The sequence below is a fragment of the Lynx canadensis genome, chromosome E2 (assembly GCF_007474595.2).
Source record: "Lynx canadensis isolate LIC74 chromosome E2, mLynCan4.pri.v2, whole genome shotgun sequence".
Lineage (NCBI taxonomy): Eukaryota > Metazoa > Chordata > Mammalia > Carnivora > Felidae > Lynx > Lynx canadensis.
In genome coordinates this window covers 42,900,021-42,921,766 of record NC_044317.1, presented here as the reverse complement: position 1 = coordinate 42,921,766, position 21,746 = coordinate 42,900,021, and the positions used below count along the sequence as shown (strand labels likewise).

General features: G+C 45.2%; 1 protein-coding gene across 3 annotated transcripts in view; it reads right to left on the bottom strand.

Moving 5' to 3' along the window:
* Window positions 1-21,746, bottom strand: part of GARRE1 (granule associated Rac and RHOG effector 1) — an 83,491-nt gene that overhangs the window by 7,792 nt on the left and 53,953 nt on the right. For all 3 annotated transcript variants that reach the window (XM_030297643.1, XM_030297645.1, XM_030297644.1), the window contains exons 3-10: window positions 19,027-19,233; window positions 12,731-12,871; window positions 12,436-12,531; window positions 12,149-12,310; window positions 11,115-11,273; window positions 8,750-8,847; window positions 3,346-3,471; window positions 1,224-2,257 (exon numbers count right to left, since the gene is read on the bottom strand). In XM_030297643.1, the coding sequence (XP_030153503.1) occupies window positions 1,224-2,257; window positions 3,346-3,471; window positions 8,750-8,847; window positions 11,115-11,273; window positions 12,149-12,310; window positions 12,436-12,531; window positions 12,731-12,871; window positions 19,027-19,233 (2,023 nt within the window). The remainder of the gene's footprint in view (window positions 1-1,223; window positions 2,258-3,345; window positions 3,472-8,749; window positions 8,848-11,114; window positions 11,274-12,148; window positions 12,311-12,435; window positions 12,532-12,730; window positions 12,872-19,026; window positions 19,234-21,746) is intronic.

Sequence of the window (21,746 nt, the reverse complement as noted above, 5' to 3'; positions counted from 1 at the left end):
TTTTGGAAGTCTTTATATATATATATTCAAGAAATTTCTTTCTATTCATCTCTTGAGTTTTGTTTTTCTGTGCTTTTCTTTTTGTTTGTTTGTTTGTTTTAAGGAATTACGGGTGTCTTTTTCTAGAGTCTTTACAGCATCTCATTTAACTGGCTGACGCGATGGATTACTCCACGGTAGCAGAGTCCCTAACACTGAACCACTTTCCACCCCTGCAGTAAACTGGGTTTAGTAACAGACACTGTATCAGACACTTCCGACACACTGCTAGGTTGTCTTGCCCCTACCCACATTCATGAAGAGATGACTGCAGTTTGCTTTTTTAACAATCTTTATAAAGTTTTTATGGTGAATCACGTTGGCTTCATAATTACCGTTCCAATCTCTTCCACTGATGGAGATCTAGGCAGGTCTTCCACTTCTGGGTACGATTTTGGTAAATGCGTATTTTATTAGGAAAGAAGTCATTTTCCACTCAGTTTTCAAATATGTTGTCATTGAGTCATATGTAGTAATGTCTTACACTTCTTTCAACCTCTCCTATTTCTGGAATGACAGCTCCTTTCTCTTTCTTAATCTTGTCTCTCTTTGCTCTTACTAAAGCTTATGATAAATTGGTTTGTCTATTTGCTTCAAGAGATTTCTTCTTTTAGATTTTATTTTACAATTTCGACACTACTTTTCTTTTAAACTTAATTAATTATGGCTTTTGGCCTTAATTAGTTCCTCCTCCTAGTCTGTTTTTGTTTGTTGTGAAGTCATGTTTCTAATTTCCCAAGATAACTCTGGTGGTATTTTCAGTGTTCAGGCCAGAAGCCTTATTCTATGAGGCAGGAAGGTACTCCACTACCTCCCATAGGCCCAAGAGTCTAGGCAAAGAAGAGTCACAGAACAGGTTGTGTACTCACAAAGGACCAGCCACCTTGGCTCTCACGAATGGGAGGACCCAGACTGGAGCCTGCTTGAATTATGGGACTTGGAGCTACTCAAGTAACTTCTCTTAGCCTCAATCCCATCCTCCATATAGTGAGAGAAACCTCATTCTCACCACTGTTGCCTATCTTTGCTGGAGGTGCCCCATGATTACCAACCGACAGTGAGAAAGGGTCTTTAAAAGGAAATTAGGTCACTTCCCCCCACAAGTAAGGCTGTGTCAGGCGCTATGAAGTCCTCAGTGATTATATTTATCTGAAAACCCCAAGGGGCAGGGGTGGGTCACATACCTGCAGGATCAAAAGGCAGAATCTCCCCCAACATTCCAAAGACTCCATCACTTTGGTCACGGTTTGGCCAGGTGTTATTTCTAGGTCCCTGTGGCTTCTGCCCCAAAACCTCTGACATCACATTATCCATATAGCTGCTCACCAGACCCAAACTGTACAAGTCAGAACTGAGATCAGATATGCCAGGCCACTGGCCAAGAGGAGACAGACCTGCTCCAACAGGCTGTGCTGGCTGCTGGGATGAGCCATGTACCCATTTCCCAGGGGCCCGAGGCTGGGGTGGGGGTTGCTGAGGTCCAATGGGTTGGAGCAGGTGTTGGTAGTATTGGAGCTGGGGCTGTTGTTGCTTTGGGGACTGCTGCTGAGCTGCCAGGCCTGGCTGGGGTGTCAGAGGAGTGTGGGCCCCAGCCTGGGGCGGCCGTGGTGGAGGGGGCACCGGCAGTGGTGGCTGCTGTGGCTGCATGGCTCCTGCCTTCTGTTCAGTCACCATGGCTGTGGCAGCAGAATTACGCCTTGTCACCAATGGGGAGCCCTGATGTGACTGGCCCATGTTAAAGCCCGAGAGAAAATCTATCACCTCCTGCATTTCCTGATCGGTTGGTAAGTTCATACCCTTCTCATCCTTGCCATCGTCCCCTTGCAGGAAGTTGTCACGCCTCTCCATGAGAAAACCATTGGCCATTTGATTACCGGGATTCTGAGTGGACTGTGAGGGGTCGGTAGTCCTGGGGAAATTACCAATGTTCAAAATGCTTTGTAACCTTGAATCAATATTGCTGGGCATTTTGGCCTTCTCTTCTGAACACCCAGCTATGAAGATGTTTTTGGAAGGGGTATTTGGGATGGAATAATTTGTGCTGCTGCTGGAGCTGGTACACGAAGCTTTCTTGGTGAACCGGGATGTCAGTTTGGAGAACGTCTTCTGCAGACCACCTGAAGATTTGTTTCCATTCCCAGAAGGCAGGTCAGCCTGATTCCCAAAATCACAGATCTCCCTCTGAAGCTGGATCTGTATGCAGGGTAAAGCTTGCTCCCTATTTAAACAGAGATGTATTAAAAAAAAAAAAAAAAAGACAAATATACAGATTGGACAATGAAATGATCTCTACGCATTTAAGGACAAAAACAATCTCTCTAGTTGGTATCAGGTTCCCTTATTTTATAGATAAATAAATGAATACCCAAGGCTTTTAAGTGTATGTAACTTAAGTACTTACTATCCATATTTATGATAAAAAAAATCTACAGCGTCTAACATGAGGCTGTGAAAAGTACATTTAGATTCTGGCTGGAGGAGTTTGAGCGAAGCCCTCTAACCACAGTACAGAGTGAAGCAAGGGTAGAGCGGGCATGCAAGTGGCAGAGGCCAGCTTTGTGCCTGGAGGACGAGGACGGGGGCTGGGCCAGCAGAGGGACATGGACAAAGCCCCACAGCAGACAGGGTGGGTGAGCGGGACTCAGTGACACTGTGCAGCACTGCTGTCCTTGGAAGTGATTTACAGACAGTGCTAAGAACAGATGGTTGTTACTTCCAAGGTTTTCTGGGCACTTTTTCTAGTACTGAAAGCCCTAGAGTCAGAAAGGGTATGGAGTGGAGGCAGGCGACGGCTCGTGGGACCCCGGACAAGCCACCTCAGTCTCCTGGGCCTCATCGCTCGTGAGTTAAGAAAGGGGGTGCATGGCTAGATGTTTAAGATCCCTACCATTCTAATGTCCATAATTTCCAGAGACAATCTTGTGACTGTCAGCTGCTTTCAGATATAAAGTTGATATAGGACATAAGTAAGTTTTCTAAACATTTCTCTGCTCATAAGGTGTAAAGGAGTTGGGTTAAAATCCTCTTGATGGGCTTACTCTCGAGTGATAAAACAAATGAAGGCAGACATGTGAAGTAACTGGAGGAGTCTGGGTAAAGGGCAGAGAGCAATTCTTGGTATCACTGCAACTCTTCTGTAAAACCTGAAATCATTCCAAAGTTAGGTTACCAAAAAATTCGCTTTCTCGCCTTACTGACTCACACGCTATCAGCGACGTGAGCACACACGAAGCTGTATGTGGTCATGCTGTCCCTAAGTGCGGGCCTGAATATAAAGCACTTGAGGTGACCGGCGGGGACACCGACCTCCCTGCCCTCCAGCGGTTGAGGTCCAGCACAGCCGTGTAGAGTACGTCCACCAGCCCCAGGGTCTTCTCCGGATCCAGGCTTCTCTGCAGCAGGGACATGGTCGCAGGGTCCTCTTTCAGGCACCTAGGCATGAACCGGGCTGTGTCAGTCTGGGCTACACTTCCCTGAAAAAGTGTTTCAAGCAGGCCTTCTACAAAAGGCTGCCATTTTTACATGCTTTGGGCACCAAATAAAAATTGAGCAACTGAAGAGCACTTCGAGAATGACAAGGCGGACGCTGGAACCCGCTGCCCTGCAAGAGGAGGGGGAGCTCTAGGATCTCCCTGGAGTCTGTTCAGGAGCAAGAGAAGGGCTGGCTGGAGGGGATACCTTCTGGGGGCCCTAACGCCCTCTCGCTGCCCACACCGGCCCCGGTCCTGACTTTCTGCCCCACCCTGTGCAGATTCTGTGAGCCAACACAGTATCTGCTCCTTTCCAGAACATCCCTGCTCCCACTTTCTTGTTAGTGCTTCACACCTGCACCCGGGAAACTGCAGGTCTGTGGAGGTAAAACCCTCACCGTCTGCCACCCAGACTCGCTGCAAATTTCAGGTAAGCAACAAACAGCCTTCCCATAAATGAACGTTTTCCAAGATGACCACCTCAGCCCGCGTCCTCTCTCCTCAGACCCTGCCATTCCTGCCGCCATCATCCCTTCTTCCCCATCATGGCTCTCAAGTAACTGAGAAGACACACGAGATGAGGTCTGCTTCCTCTCCTCACCACCACGCACCAGCTCACCTGCCCGTGCCGCCTGCCCCTCCAGTCACGGCGGAACACAAGCCTTGCTCTGCCACAGACTGTCCCTCCAGCCGAGCGAGCACTGCATGCTCTGGACCCTCCTGCTTTCCCGAGGACCCTGCTCACCTAATCGCCCCCTTTGTCCCCATGACATTCCCTTTGGCCAACAAACCAGCCTCACTGACCAGTTTCTTTCTCTTCACCCCACATTCCCCGCCAGACACTGTGAATTTCTCTGCTCCCCTTCTTAGCCAAACACACTGTCTTCTCCTCTTCCTTACCTCATATTCTTTCTTTTTTAAAGTTTATTTATTTTGAGAGAGAGAGAGAGAGAGAGAGAGGCAGAAAGAGAGAGAATCCCAGGCAGGTTCCACAATGTCAGCACAGAGCCCGATGCGGGGCTTGATCCTGCAAACTGTGAGACCATGACCTGAGCCGAAATCAAGAATTTAGCCGACTGAGCCACTCAGGCACCCCTTACCTCCTATTCTCCCTTCCCCCCACCACCAATGGGCTTTCATCCCCATAACTACACCAGAATAGCTTTTATCAAATGACTTCGTTCTTGCTAATGTCAAAGGTCAATTGCCTGTCTCCGCCTTACTCAATCTCAGCAACGTTTTGCAATGTTTCTTTCCTCCCGGAGCACTGTCTTCTGTAGCCCGATGACCCCCAAACTTGCTCAACTTTCTTCTCACCTGGCTGGCAGCTCCCTCCTGGTCTCCTCTGCCAACTCTTCCTGCTCCACTTCCCCCACCTCCGCATGGTGGCGAGTCCCAAGTTTTGTCCTTTCTCCCTAGACTGCTGCATCCAGTCCTGCGGCTGTACAGACCACCCTACACTGAGGACTCAAATCTCCTTCGTCAGCCGACCTCCTTCTCTCAAACCCCACTCTCCAGTATCTAACTGCACCCTTGACATCTCTCAGGTACATCTAACAGGCAGTCTGGCCAGCACAACGGATTCTTTTCCTCTCCACCAGAAACCACTCTGATTCCTACAGACTTCCTCCATAAGTAAACAACACAGGGACCTACCCCAAACCTACACATCATCTCTGGCTCCCTCACAGCCCATGCCAACCCACCAGCAATTCCCGACAGCTCTTCTTCCAAGACACATTCTGAATCCAAGCCCTTCTCACCACCCCTCTTATTACCGCTCTACTCCAAGAAACCTCCAGCAGCTGTGTCTCAGGACCAACCACCCAGCTGGCCTCCTCTCCTCTATCTACTCCTGTCCCTCCCAGGCCCACTCTCCCACGTAGCCAGAGTGAGCCTCCTATAGCACAAATCAGAACACATGACTTCCCTATTTAAAACCCTCCGGTGGCATTCCATCGTGATTGACATCAAATCTAAATGGCACCTCAGGGGTTTTTGTGACCTGGTCTCTCCTGCCTCTCTGGCCACATCTCTCTTCACTGTCACCTCCACTCACCTTGTCCCAGCCACAAGGCCTTTGCTCGCTCCCTGCATATGTTGGATCTGCCCACGTCTCAGAACCTTTGCTTTTGCTGCCTCTGCCCAGACTGCTCTCCCCTGAGAGCTGCTTCCCACCATTCAGGCCCTCACTGCCCATTCAGGGTACCTCCTCAAAAGAGGCCTCTTCTGAGAGGCAGAACTGGGAAGATGTGGTCTGTCTTCTCCTAAGCACTCTGGGAGTTAAATGGTGAAATCAACCCTTGCGAAGCCATCCTAAGGAGGCAGCGGCACTCTCCAGCATGACTTAGGGCTTGAGAAGAAATACGTCTGTGAGGCTACAAGCCGGCCAGCTTCAGAAATACTGCAAAAGGCAAGCTCTGCCAGTGCCAACCAGACCCTGGCTCTGGGGAGAGAATGTTGGCCAGTGGACCTGGCCAGGGTTCATGTACCTGACTCTCTCAGCCTGGAACTGCTGATTATTAGGACCTACTCGCTCTGTGCTCCCAAGCCACTCCTGGCTGTGATTTGGCTGGTCACATATGTTTGCCCACTAGGAGAGCATCTGCTGCTGGTCATGCAGAAAGAAGTACTACACTTGCTGGTGAGAATAATTTCTCTTTCTGAAAATCAACAAATTGGCACTTTTATCGTATCCATCAGTCTCAAGAGTTGATTACTAATATCTCTTTAAGAGATGAAAGCCATTCTTTTGGTAAATCACACAGACTTGCTCAAAGCCATTCTACTCTGGATAAAAATCCAAGTCTCTCAGGGACCCTGTGCCTCTTCAAGACCACCTCGCACATCTCCAGCCAGGGCAGGTCACCCCCCCCCAGGCTTTTGCATTTGCTGTTCCTTCTACCTGGAAGAAACGCTCTCCCATCTGCTCTGTGCACAGCTGGTTCCTCTCAAATACCGCATCTTCAAAGAAGGACCACTCACAAGTGACCTTCTCATCCAAAAGAGCCTCCCTTCTCCCAGCTATTCCAGTTATTCTTCATCATACGACATCATTCTACTCTAATTCCCCTCATACACATGCCGCGGCTTGAACTGAACTCGTAGGCTTGTTAGCTGCCCCTCACACTCCTTCTCATTAACAGGTCAACACTATTAGGGGCAGGGACCCTGTCTGTGTTGCTCGTACTTAAATTCCGAGAGCCAGACAGTAGGTATTCAGTAAGTACTTGTTGAAAGAAAGAATGGATGGACACCTTAAATAGGACGATCAATACATCTAAAAAAGGTATTATAAAAGAAACCCTATCTGGCAGTGGGACACTCCATTTTATTAAAAGCAAAGCATATAATAAATTCTTGATTGGCTTTGCTAATAATTTCATTTTTCTGAAGGTGGAGTAAAGCAATCACTTCTGCTTGCATTCTTCTCAACAAGCACATACTTTATACTTTGAAAGAAACAAAAACGTGCATTTTAAAAGACTTTGTATTTTTACCAAAAGCAACCAGCAGAGGGAGCCTCTCCAAGAAATTACAGTCTGTAAGGCCTTTACCGGAGGTGCAATGAATTACAAAGGAAATCAATCATACACGGAGAGTTCTGGAACCAGTGAACTGCAATTAGCCATTTTAGTACTAGTTGTACACCTTGGGGTGGGGAAGGATGTGAATTGGAAAACAAATTCAGGAACACAAAAATCTTATAGACAAGTGAGCTTTCAGTTTATTGTTTGATAGGAATGAAGATGTGTATGTAAGTTAACAGTATGCCATCTCAATAATCAGATAAAAAATTGGAAGGGGGAGGTTTTGGGACATGAAGTGAACTGCCAACTGTGACTTGATTTATCAGCAAGTTCTAAAACTCTGGGCAGAGTCTACCACTGGGCCCTCTCATGTCTGGGAGCAATGGTTTAAATACAAGTCGAATGCATTACCTGGCTCCCATTTTAGTCCCCCTGGGCACCAAGAGTGCCATCACGCCTGACCATGGCCATCTCTTCCTACCTAAATGTCTCAGAAATTTTCTGTATGGTTACTCATTCATATCATAATCTTAATAACAAAAGTTGGCCAACACACGCTCATTTTTGCCATTAATAAAGTTATGATGCTGATCCTTTAGCTGAATTTCTCTGCACATCATCGGGATGAGCCGCCAGACTGTGGAGCCGCTGGCGTCAGATCGCTTCTTTCAAGGCTTCTGACACACTGAGCTGCCCTCCAGAAAGGCCGTGTGATTTATTCACTTTCTGTGCCTGTTTTTTTTTTTTTTTTTTTTTTTTTATTATTTAATTTTTTTTTTTTCAATGTTTATTTATTTTTGGGACAGAGAGAGACAGAGCATGAACGAGGGAGGGGCAGAGAGAGAAGGAGACACAGAATCGGAAACAGGCTCCAGGCTCTGAGCCATCAGCCCAGAGCCTGACGCGGGGCTCGAACTCATGGACCACGAGATCGTGACCTGGCTGAAGTCGGACGCTTAACCGACTGCGCCACCCAGGTGCCCCCTCTGTGCCTGTTTTTGTATGGTCTGGCTCAAACTTTTATTTTTTAATTTTAAAAATGTATTTATTATTCTAAAACAATTTTTCAACACCAGTGTGCAAAATGACATCATACTGTTTCTTTACTCTGCCTCTATTAGGTGAGGTTACACATTTTCTTCATCTATTGTTGATTACCTATTCATGCACCTGTCCATTGTCTTACCGATTTGTAGGAGTTTTAATAAACTAAGGAGAATACTTTATCATCAGTTCATAAATGTAATTAAATAATTAGAAACAAAAATGGCTCAGTCCACCCCCAGGTTGGGAATGGCATGAGCTCAAGATCATCAGGGTTGTTACTGGAACAGACAAAGGAGGAGAAGGAATTTTATGTTCTGTACTTAGTTTTAGAGAAACACTGGTGACTTAGGGAAAATGATGTACTCTGTTCAAAAGCTATGGACTCAGTAACAAAGAGAAGATAATATTGGTCATTATGATCCAGGAGTATATAACATTTTAGTTATACTACTTGTCAGACTATTTTTCAGACACTTTGGCTTCCTTATCATGGACTGATAACCATGACACACGATGTCAACACACCACCATTGCCCGTGTACCTGTGCAAGTAGCAAGACCTGACGCGTCACCTAACACGGGGTTTGTCCAAAGCAAAGCAATGTTTTCAAAGACGTGCAAACTTCAATCATTAGGCTTGTGTTAATATAAGAGTCACGTTACCATGTGGATGGGACTTGAACCACAATTCTGGAGCCCTCTAAACTGATTTGGGGGGCATAGGCTTCTTTATTTTCAATCTGTGCTGTGTCAACTACCACCTAAGAGAGAGTGAGAAAAACAACAATCAGCTTTCAGAGAGGAAAACGGATCGCAAATAAATCCAATACATGAGCCTACTAAAGCTGAGTGACTCTGGCAAGAACTATCCCCATGGCAAGGCAGTTATGCAGAGGCCAGTCAAGAGCCTCATGAAGACAAATGCAAGTAATAAAGATGACTGAAGACAGTAATACTTCAATAAACAGAAACCAAATTCTGAGTGCAAGATGTACTGAACTTTCCAAGCACTTTTAGTACTTTTTGCCAAACTATAAATATGTTAATTAGGAATTATTTTGTTTCCACTTAGTATTTTTTTTTTTACTTTATGCACTTGAAAGAAATAAGACTGTCATTAAAAATTGAACCACAGCTTCAGAAAAGCCCATTTGTAACGAATGAATACAAGCTAGAAGTGGATGAAGCTTTTTTTTTTACAAGATCATTTTATCCTCAACCATCAATAAATACAGAAGTAGTTCAGAAATGTTAAGATGATTCTTCTCTCAATGATTTCTTCTTATTTGGAGGAGAGTCTTCAATATTACACAGGTGATATAGTAGCTAGGTAAGTTCGACAGTTTGACAAAATGACGACTATATTTTCAAATAACTAAAAGAATTTAAGAAAAAATCATAAAGCACTTCAAAAATAATCTGTTACAGGGCACCCGGCTGGCTTGTTCAGTAATCTGACTCTTGATCTCAGGTTGTGTGTGCGTGCCCCATGCGGAGTGTAGAGATTACTTAAAAAAAAAAAAAAAAAAAATCTACATCTCTATATATATCTGTTGTATTTCAAAGCCATGCAGAGTTGCTTATTATGATTCCGAACTCAGCCTCTAATGGAGCTGATTTCCACTGCTGTAAACAGATTTCCCACAGCTGGTCTGCAATGTCCTTTGGAAAAGACTTCCTGTCCAAGTAATAGCCATTGTTGGACCAGGCAGGTGTTTCCTCTCTCCTCCCATCTCTAGAACCACAACCTAAAGTTTCTTTGTCTGTCACACACAAAGGTGCCCTGGGAGCAAGGAGTAAGGAACTGGAAGAAGTTTCTGCTCTCTCAATAACCTGGGGATTTTTTTTTTTTTTAAATACGTTTTCCCAAAACAGACTGTATGTCTGTCTGCCTTATTTTACCCACTCCTTTCTAGAGAACTTATCCCTATGGCTTTTCTAGTTACAGCTAACATGATCTTTCGGAATATGGATCAATTTCCTCAAGCCAGTGGGCTCCCACATACTTCAGCAGGGGGTCTCCAGCTTACTCCTTCTCTTCCCGTATTAAGGGCCGGATCCTAAAGGAAGCCTAACTACCCGCTGTGGACGGGCCCTCACCTGGCCCTACACAAGGCAGCACCACCCTGAGCTGGGCCACCTGAGGCCTCACCCACATGACACGAAAGAACAGCATCCTCCCAACAGCTCCATTTATGAATAAAGTAGGAATTAAAGAAACAGTTTTTTAAATTTTCTTAATCTCTAATTAGCTTCTGTTAACCTCTGACTGAAATGCTGTTATCTTTTCCAAAAGTAGTCATTTAATTCTCGAAAGTGGGATCAAGGTTGTAAGGTTACATGAGTCCCAGGTGCCAAACAAAAAGCTAAGTGGTGACTTCAGAGATTGATCTCTGGATCCCACCTTTGACAAAAGTCACTCTTCTCTCCCAAGGTGAAAAGACTAAACTTATTTCTGAATTGATGTTGTTATTTCATTGTTAAGAAGGAGATAAACAGAGAGCTGGGATACAAAGTGACTGGATGGGGGGGGCACTGCTTATACCACTGAGGTTTCTTGGAGGAGGCGGTGTTCGAGCTGACATCTGGAAGACGAAAAGATGTCACACATGCAGATTCAGAGGGGAGTCTTCTCAAGTAAGAAGAGCATCAATGGCAAAGGCCCGAGACAGGAAGAAGCTTGGCATGTTCGAGCATCAGAAAGATACCACTGTCGTTCCAGAGTGGGCGAGCTGTGCAGAGAGGCCCTCCCCATCAACCAGCACTCACGGAAGGTTTCTGCACAGGAAACCCGCAACATCACTTTGCAACTAGGTTCCCTGCAAATATGTATTATCAGTCTATACGAGAAAACAAAAAAGGCTTTTTAATGCTGCTGTTCCTCTACCTTCTCCACTTGCTGTAAATGCTGCAGTACTGAAGAACTTTTAAAATTATTCAGTATTTCCACACTTGTGCCCGCACCGCATCCTCCCGTGCGGGAAACACTCTCTGCTCTCTCTCCGGGGCGTCCCACACGCTCACTCACCAGACCAGCCTGGCCGAACAGCAGCTGCACAGCAGTCTTGCAGGCGCCCCGCCACGTGGAGGGGCACACCTGGTTCAGTACTTCGGTCACAGGAAGGTCGTCCCTGGGTGTAATTCCATTGTAGCAGCCCGCCTCCTTGATGAGCTGCAACATCGTATGCTACGGGTCGAGAAGATGAGAGTTCACCCCTCAAGATAAAGCTGTACAAGATTCTACAATGTGCTGAAATGAATTTACAAGTACACAATAGTCCTCAAGAAAAGATCACTGTTTCAGTCCCCCCACCCAAATCATGTCATTTTCATTTCTTAGGTAACTGTCATCAGATACCCTCAGAGAATACGGATACGCAGACATTAATACACACACGTGATTTCTATGCTAGCAAAAAATATAGCATTGTATTTGCTGACACAAATTGGCTGAGGAATTTTGAAATTCTGAATTCCTCTAAATAAGGAGACAAAATCATCTGGCAAAAATAAATACCAATGAAAACCTCAACTTTATTTTGGATGACCAAGTGGTCAGGTATGCAGACTCTGGAAACAGACTACATAGCCTCAAATTCCAGTCTACTACTCTGTAGCTGTGTGACCTTGGGCCTCAGTTCCTCTGTCAAATGGAGAAAAGAGCAGTCTCCGTCTCCTGGGTGAGCATTAAACGAGACGATGCATGTGGAGCCCTTGGCATGATGCCTGGCTCACATGACACTCCCAAACTGGTCATAATTACTGCGGTATCATGATAAAATTTTCTATCTAATTCACAAAAGTCCCCTAAAACATTAATCATAGATAGTATTTTATAGTGTACTTTCGAAACACTTTATGTTAAACATTTGAACAAAATTAGGAATAAAACCTGGCAAATGTCTGTTAAAATAAGTCATCATAGTCTGCTTTTAGACACCAGTTTACTAATACCTCCTGCCTTGACTTCAGTTTTGTTTTTTAATCTATACAAGCCCTTAGGTTTCCCTTAAGAACGGTTTCCAAGTTCACACCCGGTATTGGAACCCCATGGAAAGCTACCGTCTTAAGTTTCAGGTTGTCGGCGGCAGATTCGTTGAAGGAGACGCCCTTCAGGAAGTGTGATCCTATCTGCACAGGGACGGTGGGAAGCTCACACTGCATGGGCTGCGGGGGGGTCTGCCTCCGCCCTGTCTGCTGCGCCTCGGCCTCGCTACAGCAGCCCTGCAAAAGGTTTGGAGAGGAGAGGGGAGGTGACCCACGGCAATTCTGCCAAGACAGCCGGTTCACTTGGTATGGCGACACTGCCATTCCACGGCTCCCAAGAGCTTCCAGAAAGAGAAGCATACCTGTAAACTGGCTTCAATTGCCTTTGGATTCAGGTGGAAACCAGCTTTCATTGCATATTCACAGTGGCCTAAGCTTTCCAGAGCTATTTTATATGCCTGCAAAAAAATTGTAAGAATCAAGATTACATGGCAGATCGTAGAATGACAAAGTCCAGGGACAACAGGAATTTAAAATTTCTGTAGTGACTGAATGACTTCAGGCCAACTACCACCCTACTATTCCTTCCAACTGGTTCAACCTCACAACTTGAATGCCCTCCCTTGTTTCTATCTGTCCTCAGATAACAACACTTACTTGCAAAGCGCTGTCAATTTTCAAGTTCAGTTCCTTGAGCTGGTGCTCGGGAATGGCCGCACTCTGAGAACAGAAGAGTTGCTGCACCTCAATGCCCGCCAGGCGGCTGTCACAGCCTCTTTCCCTCAGTCTCGATGTCGCCTGCAACAGTAACAGCGACGGGAAGGCACAAGAGAATGTAACAGACTTAGCTATGTTTAAAAAATAAGAAACGAAGAAAAAAAACAACGGAGTTAAACCCAGATGCTATCTGAGCATTAGATATATACCGGACATTCTGGATTGTCTGTATTACCAAGTGAGCAACCAGAAATCTGGGAAGATTAAACCAAGCATCTTGAAGAGAAAGCAAACCTGACACAGAACTACTTTATTTAAGAAACCCTGGGGAGGGTGGGGTGCGCCTAGGTGGCTCAGTTGGTTAAGTGTCTGACTCTTGATCTTGGCTCTCGGCTCAGGTCTTGATCTCAGCGTCATGAGTTGAAGCCCCACGTTGGGCTCCATGCTGCATGTGAAGCTACTTAGGAAAATAAAAAAAAGAAACCCTGGAAAAAAGACTTACCTACCTGTTATTAATGTTTCCTATATGTAAAACTTTCACATTTTAAAAATGTATTTTTTTGAGAGAGAGAGAGAGAAAGAGAGCATGCACACAGGTGGGGGAGGGGGCAGAGAGAGAAGAGAGAGAGAATCCCAAGCACGCTCCGTGCTGTCAGTGCAGGGCTCGTGAACCGTGAGATCGTGACCTGAACTGAAATCAATATTTGGATACTTAACTGACTGAGCCACCCAGGCACCCCTGTAAGACCTTTACATTTTTAATTTCTCTTTTAAAGACAGCCAAACTAAAATATTGGCACTTGGAGTTTCCAGAATCATCATATTGAACATATAAGGTTAGGTGTTCCTGTACACGAAAGTAAAAGGCCACACCAACACAGAACAGGGAAAAAACGTACCCTGGAGTGTTAAAGGAAAAATAAGACTTCTGAAATCTGCACAAAAAAATTTAAATACTTATTGTTTGGTCATTAAATATGTTCATGAACAAGACAGAGAAACAAGAAAAAAAACTAATCAATGTCTTATTGTGATGAAATGTAAGTTACTTATACATATGGGTCAGGACTGGAGAATACAGAAAAAAATGTATTTAGTTTCTTAAATGGGAGAAGGAATTCAGGATGAACTGCCTTTCAATTTTTCAATGTCTATTTCTGTTGCAGTCACATTTGTGCAACAAATAACATTTTTTAACAGCTAATTTTTGTTCTTCTGCTGTAGGAGTTACAATGTTTACCAAAACTGCAGAAAGGTAATTAGCAGAAACAATGCTATAAAGTTCCAAAGCTTCACAAATTACACATGTATGACTACATTCCATCCAGTCCCTGAACCCTAACTAGTCTTACCGTTTAAAACTATTTGACTCTCTAAGATTCTTTCACTGAAATATTTGGCCCAGAAGGTCTTGTGGTGCATATCTATGGCTAGGCAATGGAGCGCAAAGCCTGGTGCCTACCATCTTAGGGCTGACAGCCTCATGGGCCAAACAAAACATTTAAACCATTTAAAATGGAGAAAAACACACCAAGGAAAACAGGGAGAACTATCATAGGGAGGAGCACCCTCAACACTCAGAAATCAGCATTTAGGTTATGAGTTTGAGGTGGAGGAGGAAGTCAGCAGAAGTGTGGGATGGGTGAGCCGACATGTCAGCAAAGAAACTAGAACCCAGTGAGCAAGGGAGACAGTGACCGCAGATGAACCAGACTGTGTGGGACTAGGCAGGTCATGGTGAAGGGTCGGTACTTCACCCTAAGGAAGTAGCAACATCATCCAACTTTAAATGGAGGGAGATGAAGGGTGGCAAGACAGGGAGGGGAGAAGGGAATCTAGCCACTGCAGGTGTCTGGGGAGAGTAGGGACATCCTGAACTAGGGCAGTGAAAGGGACACATGTGGGGTAACGCTTTGGGGTGGAACCTACAGGGCTTATGGACTGGATGTAGATGTGATGGAAAGACAGGAGGATAAATCTTCAGTTTCATGCATGAATGACCCAGTGTGGGATGGCAGCACTTGCTAGTATGGGGAAGATTTGGGCAAGACCAGGGGTGGGGGGAAAAGCTAAGCCTGAGCCACTTAGATACCTGAGGTAAGCAGCAGCTGAATACAGGGGCCTGAAGCCCAAAGAATTGGACTGGTCGCACATATGTGAGGGCCCCCAGCACACAGGCAGTTCTTAATGTCCCAAGGCTATATGGAGACCCTACAGGGAGGGCACTCAGAAATGAGCACTGAGAAACGGACATAAGTTGTGTGTATAAGTTGTGTTGAAGAGAAAAAGCTAGCAAAGTAGATGGAGAGGATGGCCCAAGAGATTAATGCCTGCTTCAGGGACGCCACAGGAAGAGAGGGTCTCTAAGGGCCCGTATTGCTGTGAGCTGCTGAATGCAGTCAAACGGTTCCCTGGATTTGGCCACACAGAAGGCACCAGTGACCTTGACGAGAGAATGCCTGTTCTTTTTTTTTTTTAATGTTTATTTATTTATATTGAGAGAGAGTGAGAGCTTGAATGTGAGCAGAGAGAAAGAGAGAATCTCAAGCAGGCTCTGCACTCTCAGCACAGAGCCTGATGCAGGGCTCAACCCCATGAACTGTGAGATCACGACCTGAGCTGAAATCAAGAGTTGGACGCTCAACCAACTGAGCCACCCAGGTGCCCCTGAGAATGCTTGTTCTTGTGTAGGAGGGGAAGCCAGATTTCAGCGAGCTGAATGATGCTATTTATATAAAGTTTCATATTGTGCAAGATACACCTTATACTACTTATGGATACATGTATACAGAGTAAAAATATAAAAATATATGCAGGACTCAGAAACTCCAAATTCAAAAGAGGTTATCTCTACAAAGGAAGAGATGTGAGTAAGGCAGTAAAAAGGTACAAAGGAAATCAGCTGCATTTGTAAATAATATTTTTTCTGTTAAAAATAAAAAGCATGAAAGGGGCACCTGGCTGACTCAGTCTGTACAGCACATGACTCTTGATCTTGGAGTTGTGAGTTCAAGCCGTATGCTGGGCATGAAGCCTACTTAAAAATAAATAAGTGAGCATATAAATAAATAAACAAATGGTATGAAGCAACTGACAAGAAGTTAATCCACTCGACAAAGCTAAAAGGCAGACAGGGTATGTGCGACATTTCCTATATACTTGAAATCTTTCATAATAATCTTTTTTAGAATGACTCAAAGGTACGGTAGACAATTCTTCCAAGAATTGGCTGTGAGAAGAGCAGAGAAACAGGGCAGAACAGTGAGGATTTCTGTGTATGCGGGTTTACGTAGTGGGTGGGAGGGCATGCTGAAGAGGAGGGAGAGAAAACACAGGGCCTCACCACAGAGGCCTTGAGGGTGGGGGAAGGTGGGGACAGGGCGGACCCCGGACAGGAGGGGTCCTGTAATGAAGGGAAGGAAGAGATGAGGGTCTGAATGGGGGAAGCAGTGTGGTTTTGGGGTGAAGAAAAGGGACTGCTGCCAGGTGGATTCTATTTCCTCGGTACAGTGTAGGGCAGGGTCACCGGGCTGGTGGCTAAGTGAGTGAGAAAGCACAAGGGGCTGTGCAAACTGCAGAGGGTGAAGAATAAGGTTAAGGTGAGGAGATCAAGGGACTGCTGGGGTCCTCACAAGCACTGGGTTCTCAGCATGGTGATTTCAACAGGAGACAACTGTGAGCCCGGTATTAAGGGTATGAATATGAGCTGCATGATCAGGAGGCTGGAGCCCAGCAACCAAGAGGACACAGAGGTCTGCGAGGTGACAAATGGCCACCTGCAATAAGGTCCCACTTCCACACTGGACCTCAATTAGCATTTCAGGGCTGCTCTGACAAACACCGAGAGGCAGGGGAAAGCCCTTAACAGGAAAGAGAGACCAAAACAAACAAGAAAAAGAAACTGAAAAGAAATTCAAAAGAAGAACAGAGAACAGCATAAAACTGAAATAATAATAAAATTAGAGAATGTACAATGTGAGACTAGTAAATAATATTTAAAATTTTGATTAAAGGAGATTTCTAAAACATGAAATACTCTGCCAACTGATTATGGAAGGATTACAACTAAACATTATATAAAAAAATCAATATTATACTCCTTAACTGTAAATTATCTCTTTCACTATGTAAAATGGATCAAAAAGTCCTAGTCAGTCCTAGTTAAAGTCTTGACTTGGAAGGCTTTTCACTCCCACCCCCCCTGGAAACACCTGAAAACAAATAATCCAGTGAAGAAATGGGCAAAAGACATGGACAGACATCTTTCCAAAGAAGACATCCAGATGGCTCATAGACACATGAAAAGATGCTCAACATCACGCATCATCAGGGAAATATAAATTAAAACTACAATGAGTTACCACCTCACACCTGTCAGAATGGTTAAAATTAACAACACAGGCAACAACAGATGTTGGCGAGGATGCAGAGAAAGGGGAATACTTTTGCACTGTTGGTGGGAATGAAAGCTGGTGCAGCCACTCTGAAAACAGTATGGAGCTTCCTCCAAAAGTTAAAAAAAGAACTATCTTACAACCCAGCAACTGCACTACAAGGTATTTATCCAAAGGATAAAAAAATGCCAATTCAAAGGGGCACGTGCACCCCGATGTTTATAGCAGCACTATCGATAATAGCCAAAGTATGGAAAGAGCCCAAATATCCAGACTGATGAATGAATAAAGATGTGGTGTGTGTGTATACATACACACACACATATATACACAATGGAATATTATTTGGCAATCAAAAAGAATGAAATCTTGCCACTTGCAACAATGCGGATGGAATTAGAATGTATTATGCTAAGCGAAATAAATCAGTGAGAGGAAGATATATATATATATGTATATATACACACACATATGATTTCACTCAAGAAACAAATGAACATAGGGGAAGGGAAGGAAAAATAAGATAAAGACAGAGAGGGAGGCAAACCATAAGAGACTCTTAAATACTGGGGGCACCTGGGTGGCTCTGTCAGTTAAAGCGTCCGACTATGGCTCAGGTCACGATCTCTCAGATCGTGGGTTTGAGCCCCATGTCGGGCTCTGTGCTAACAGCTTGGAGCCTGGAGCCTGCTTCAGATTCTGTGTCTCCCTCTCTCTCTGCCCCTCCCACACTCACACTCTGTCTCTCTGTCTCTGTCTCTCTCTCAAAAACAAATTTTTTTTTAAACTTTTTTTTACATTTATTTATTTTTGAGAAACAGTGAGACAAAGCGTCAGTGAGGGGGAGGGGCAGAGGGAGAAGGAGACACAGAATCTGAAGCAGGCTGCCAGCTCTGAGCTGTCAGCACAGAGCCTGATGCGGGGCTCGAACCCACAAACTGTGAGATCACGACCTGAGCCGAAGTCGGACGGACGCTCAACCGACTGAGCCACCCAGGTGCCCCTAAAAAAAATTTTTTTTTAAAGAGACTCTTAAATACTGAGAACAAATTGAGGGTTAATGGAGGGGTACTGGGTGGGGGGATGGGCTAAGTGACAGGCATTAAGGAGGGCACTTGTTGGGATGAGCATTGGGTGTTATCTATAAGTGATGAATCACTAAATTCTACTCCTGAAACCAATACTACACTATACGTTAACTAGCTTTGATTTAAATAAAATTTTAAAAATAATAAAATTTAAAAAATAATAATAAAAAGAGTATGTGGGGCGCCTCAGTTGGAAGAGCATGTGGCTCTTTATCTTGGGGTCGTTTGAACCCCATGTCGGGTGCAGATATTACTTAAATAAATGAACAACAAAACAAAACAAAACAAAATACCTACAAGAAACGTGCTGTCACTGACCACATCCCCACCTGGCTGCCTGGCTGGCTGCTTTACCCTCCGCAGCCAGCTCTGGCCTGTGTTTCCAGACTTCAGCTCCAACCTCTTCTCCCTGGTCTCTCTTCCTTGACGCTTTGCTGCACTGCTCCTAGTTGGAGGCAGGACCCTTTCTCTGGGCTCCTGCACACCTCCATCACAGCCCTTTAACCCTATTTTTGTAGGCCCTCCCTCTTAGGAGGCTGTGAGCAGAGGCTGTCACCCCAGTGCCTGGCGCACGCCTGGCACAAAGTGAGCGTTCACAAAAGCATTCACTGTGAAATGAATGAACAAGCTAATGATAACGGTTTAAAACTAACAGTTCTAAATAAAATGCCTCTTTCAGGAACCAACAGGCAAAGGTCCTCTGGAGCCTCTCCTAGTTGAACACAGGGCACCAATCTCCCCCAGGGAGGGTTACCTCAGCAGCCCCCCGCCAGGATCGCACGGCTTCCTCCAGTTCGGGTGTGTGGCTCATGCCAGATAAGCCGCCGCCGCCGCCATTCTTCTTTTCTGGCACGACGACCTCGGCAAAGCACGAGTGAGCCACTGGCTGGACCTTCTGTAATGCCTGGGTCAAAAACTGGAAATGGACCTGTACCACTGTCAGGAAACATCGCCCCAACACCTGTGAAAACAAGAAAGCCAGGGGATTTTTAGGTTGTGGGCTGCTACTGCATTAGTGCAATAAATTCTCAACTATCAGTGTGAGCAGAAGGTAACAACACTTGGAAGTCTGAAATCACAGAAGTTAGAAAGTCACCAGCCTTTAGGAGGATCCTTGTTCTCATGTTCGCACCTGGGTGCCTGATGTCCAGAAGTCAAGATATTTCCACCAAATCGCAAACCCCATGGTTCAAATGGGCCTTCCCAGTTCCCAGCTAGCCCCCCACTCCTGTTCTCCGCTCTCCTCATGTGGACTCGGGCTCACACCAACCCTTAGTTGTCTTTGAGCTCTTACTGAACCAGAGGAACCCACAGTTCCAATTATGTCCACACGGCATTCAGAAGGCAGAGTGAAAGCTGTGTGACTGAAAATCTGAAAGGTCGGTTTGACTAGAAGACGACACTATTTATTAGAAATGGAATCCAAAGATACAGGTTATTTTGGTAACAATGTTATTAACATAGTTTTATTAACATAGCTGTGTGTCATTAATTCCAGTCTTAGGAAACAAAGCTGATAGACCAGTCTTCTAGGAGTCAACAAAACATACTGGACAACTCTGTCAGAACAGTAGAAACTCACTCACCCGAGACATTATCAGTAGTTGGTTGGTTGATGGAACATCCATTAAAGTAGGGAATTCATTTAAAAAATATTATAGACATATGTTAATATGTACTATTAATATGTAACTATAATAATTTACATGTCAAAAAATACCATAGACCATAAATATTTTAAGACACAAATGTGCATTTATCTGCCAAGGCCAAGGCTGTTTATTGACACTGTCATTCCGTTTGCTTTCTTGAGGCAACCCTAGCTACAAGGTGTTCTCTAAGATTTCCTATTTCTTTTTCTTTAAAGGAGAGCAAGAACTTGTCACTTACAAAGTAACTTGAGCAGAGAACTTCCCGATTACTGACATCTTCCCCTAAGCTTTTACAGTTGTTTGGTCCATACCAAATTTGACATTCACGTTTTTCCCATGGAGGGTATGTCATATTCCACTGGTTTACACGGTGGATTACTTACTTACAAATTACTTTATTTATTGAGCTTGCAATTTATTCAACGGGTAGGAGCGCAGCGGGGAGGGCTCACTGGCTGTCGGTGATCAGTGCACTGCCTCGGGGAGGTGCTGAAGGCCGGGTAACTGTTTCCATTGCCTGTACAAGGAACCAACACCTAACCCCAGCGTCTACCCTCTAGTCCAGCCCTGTCCCTTAAGGCAGCCAAAAACAAGATTCAAGTCTGGCCCCACCTCCCAACATACATTTCCGATGCTGTCCTTTTCCATCTCCACTGGTCAGAGCTCTGCTTCCTAGAGAAAGAGTCAGGCAAGTCTCAGTGGTAACACTTACTCACTCCGATTTTCCCCTGTGAAGTCACCAGGGCCAAACTAAAACAAACTCACACAAATCTCACACCAAAGCATCCTCCTCCTACAGAGAACAATTAGAATTACAGGCTGGATCCCCACCCAAACCTCCTGGGTTTGCACTCATACCTGCCTCAAAGCTCCTCCCCCCCCATCAATGATCGGTGCCAGATGGGGCAGGGTGAGGGACACAGATGAAGCAGACCTAGCAACCTAGAGTGATGTGACAGGAATAGAATAAACAGCATGTATTTAGTGCCACTGTACATAATATTTAGTACACAATAGCAGCCAGCCTCAATCGAGCACTCAGCCTGTACTTCACCTATGCTAAAGATCTCACATGGATTATCTCATTTAATGCTAGGAACAACCGTATGAGGTCATTCCCATTTTACAGGCAGTAAGAGTGAGGCACAGAAAGGTTACGAACTTTGTCATGGGGACACAAACTGGAGGCGACAGAGTGGGCACTTGACTCAAATGTCTGTGCCCTTAGCCAGTATGCCCCACTGCCTTCAGTCGGCTCTAAGCAGCTGGATACAGCTGTCGGCTGGCAGCACTGAGACCAGGCACCTAATAAACTCCATCTTAACTGGTTTAGGCCACAACGAGGGTACCCTGAGGCCCCATACAAGGCACACACAGGAGGAGGAGTGGAGCTAGCTCCTCTGGCACACACTCTTTCTCTGCCTCCTTCCTTGGCCTCTTGCCGGCTACGGCAAAGATGTACGTGCCAGGTACCATGTGCGCCGGGGTCACGGTCTTACAGCTGCAGATGATTCAAGGGACTCATTCATTCCTTCAGCAAACATGTAACATGTGAATACCTGATATGTACAAAGCACAATAGGCTAGAGGGTGCTGCAAGAAAGATGATGAGCAAGTCCTGGTCCTCAGGAGGGTTACTTCCTGAAGGTGGAGAACAAACTGCTAAGTGGAGATGCAAAGTCAGGGGCCACCGGAGAAGGAACACAAGGGGGGGTGGGAAGGAAAAGGCTCTCTGAGGGAAGGACTAAAGGAAGAGTTAACTACCCTTCCCCCTTCTAAAAAGGGAAAATGCTGGGAAAGGCCTGATGCAGGGTCCCAGGGT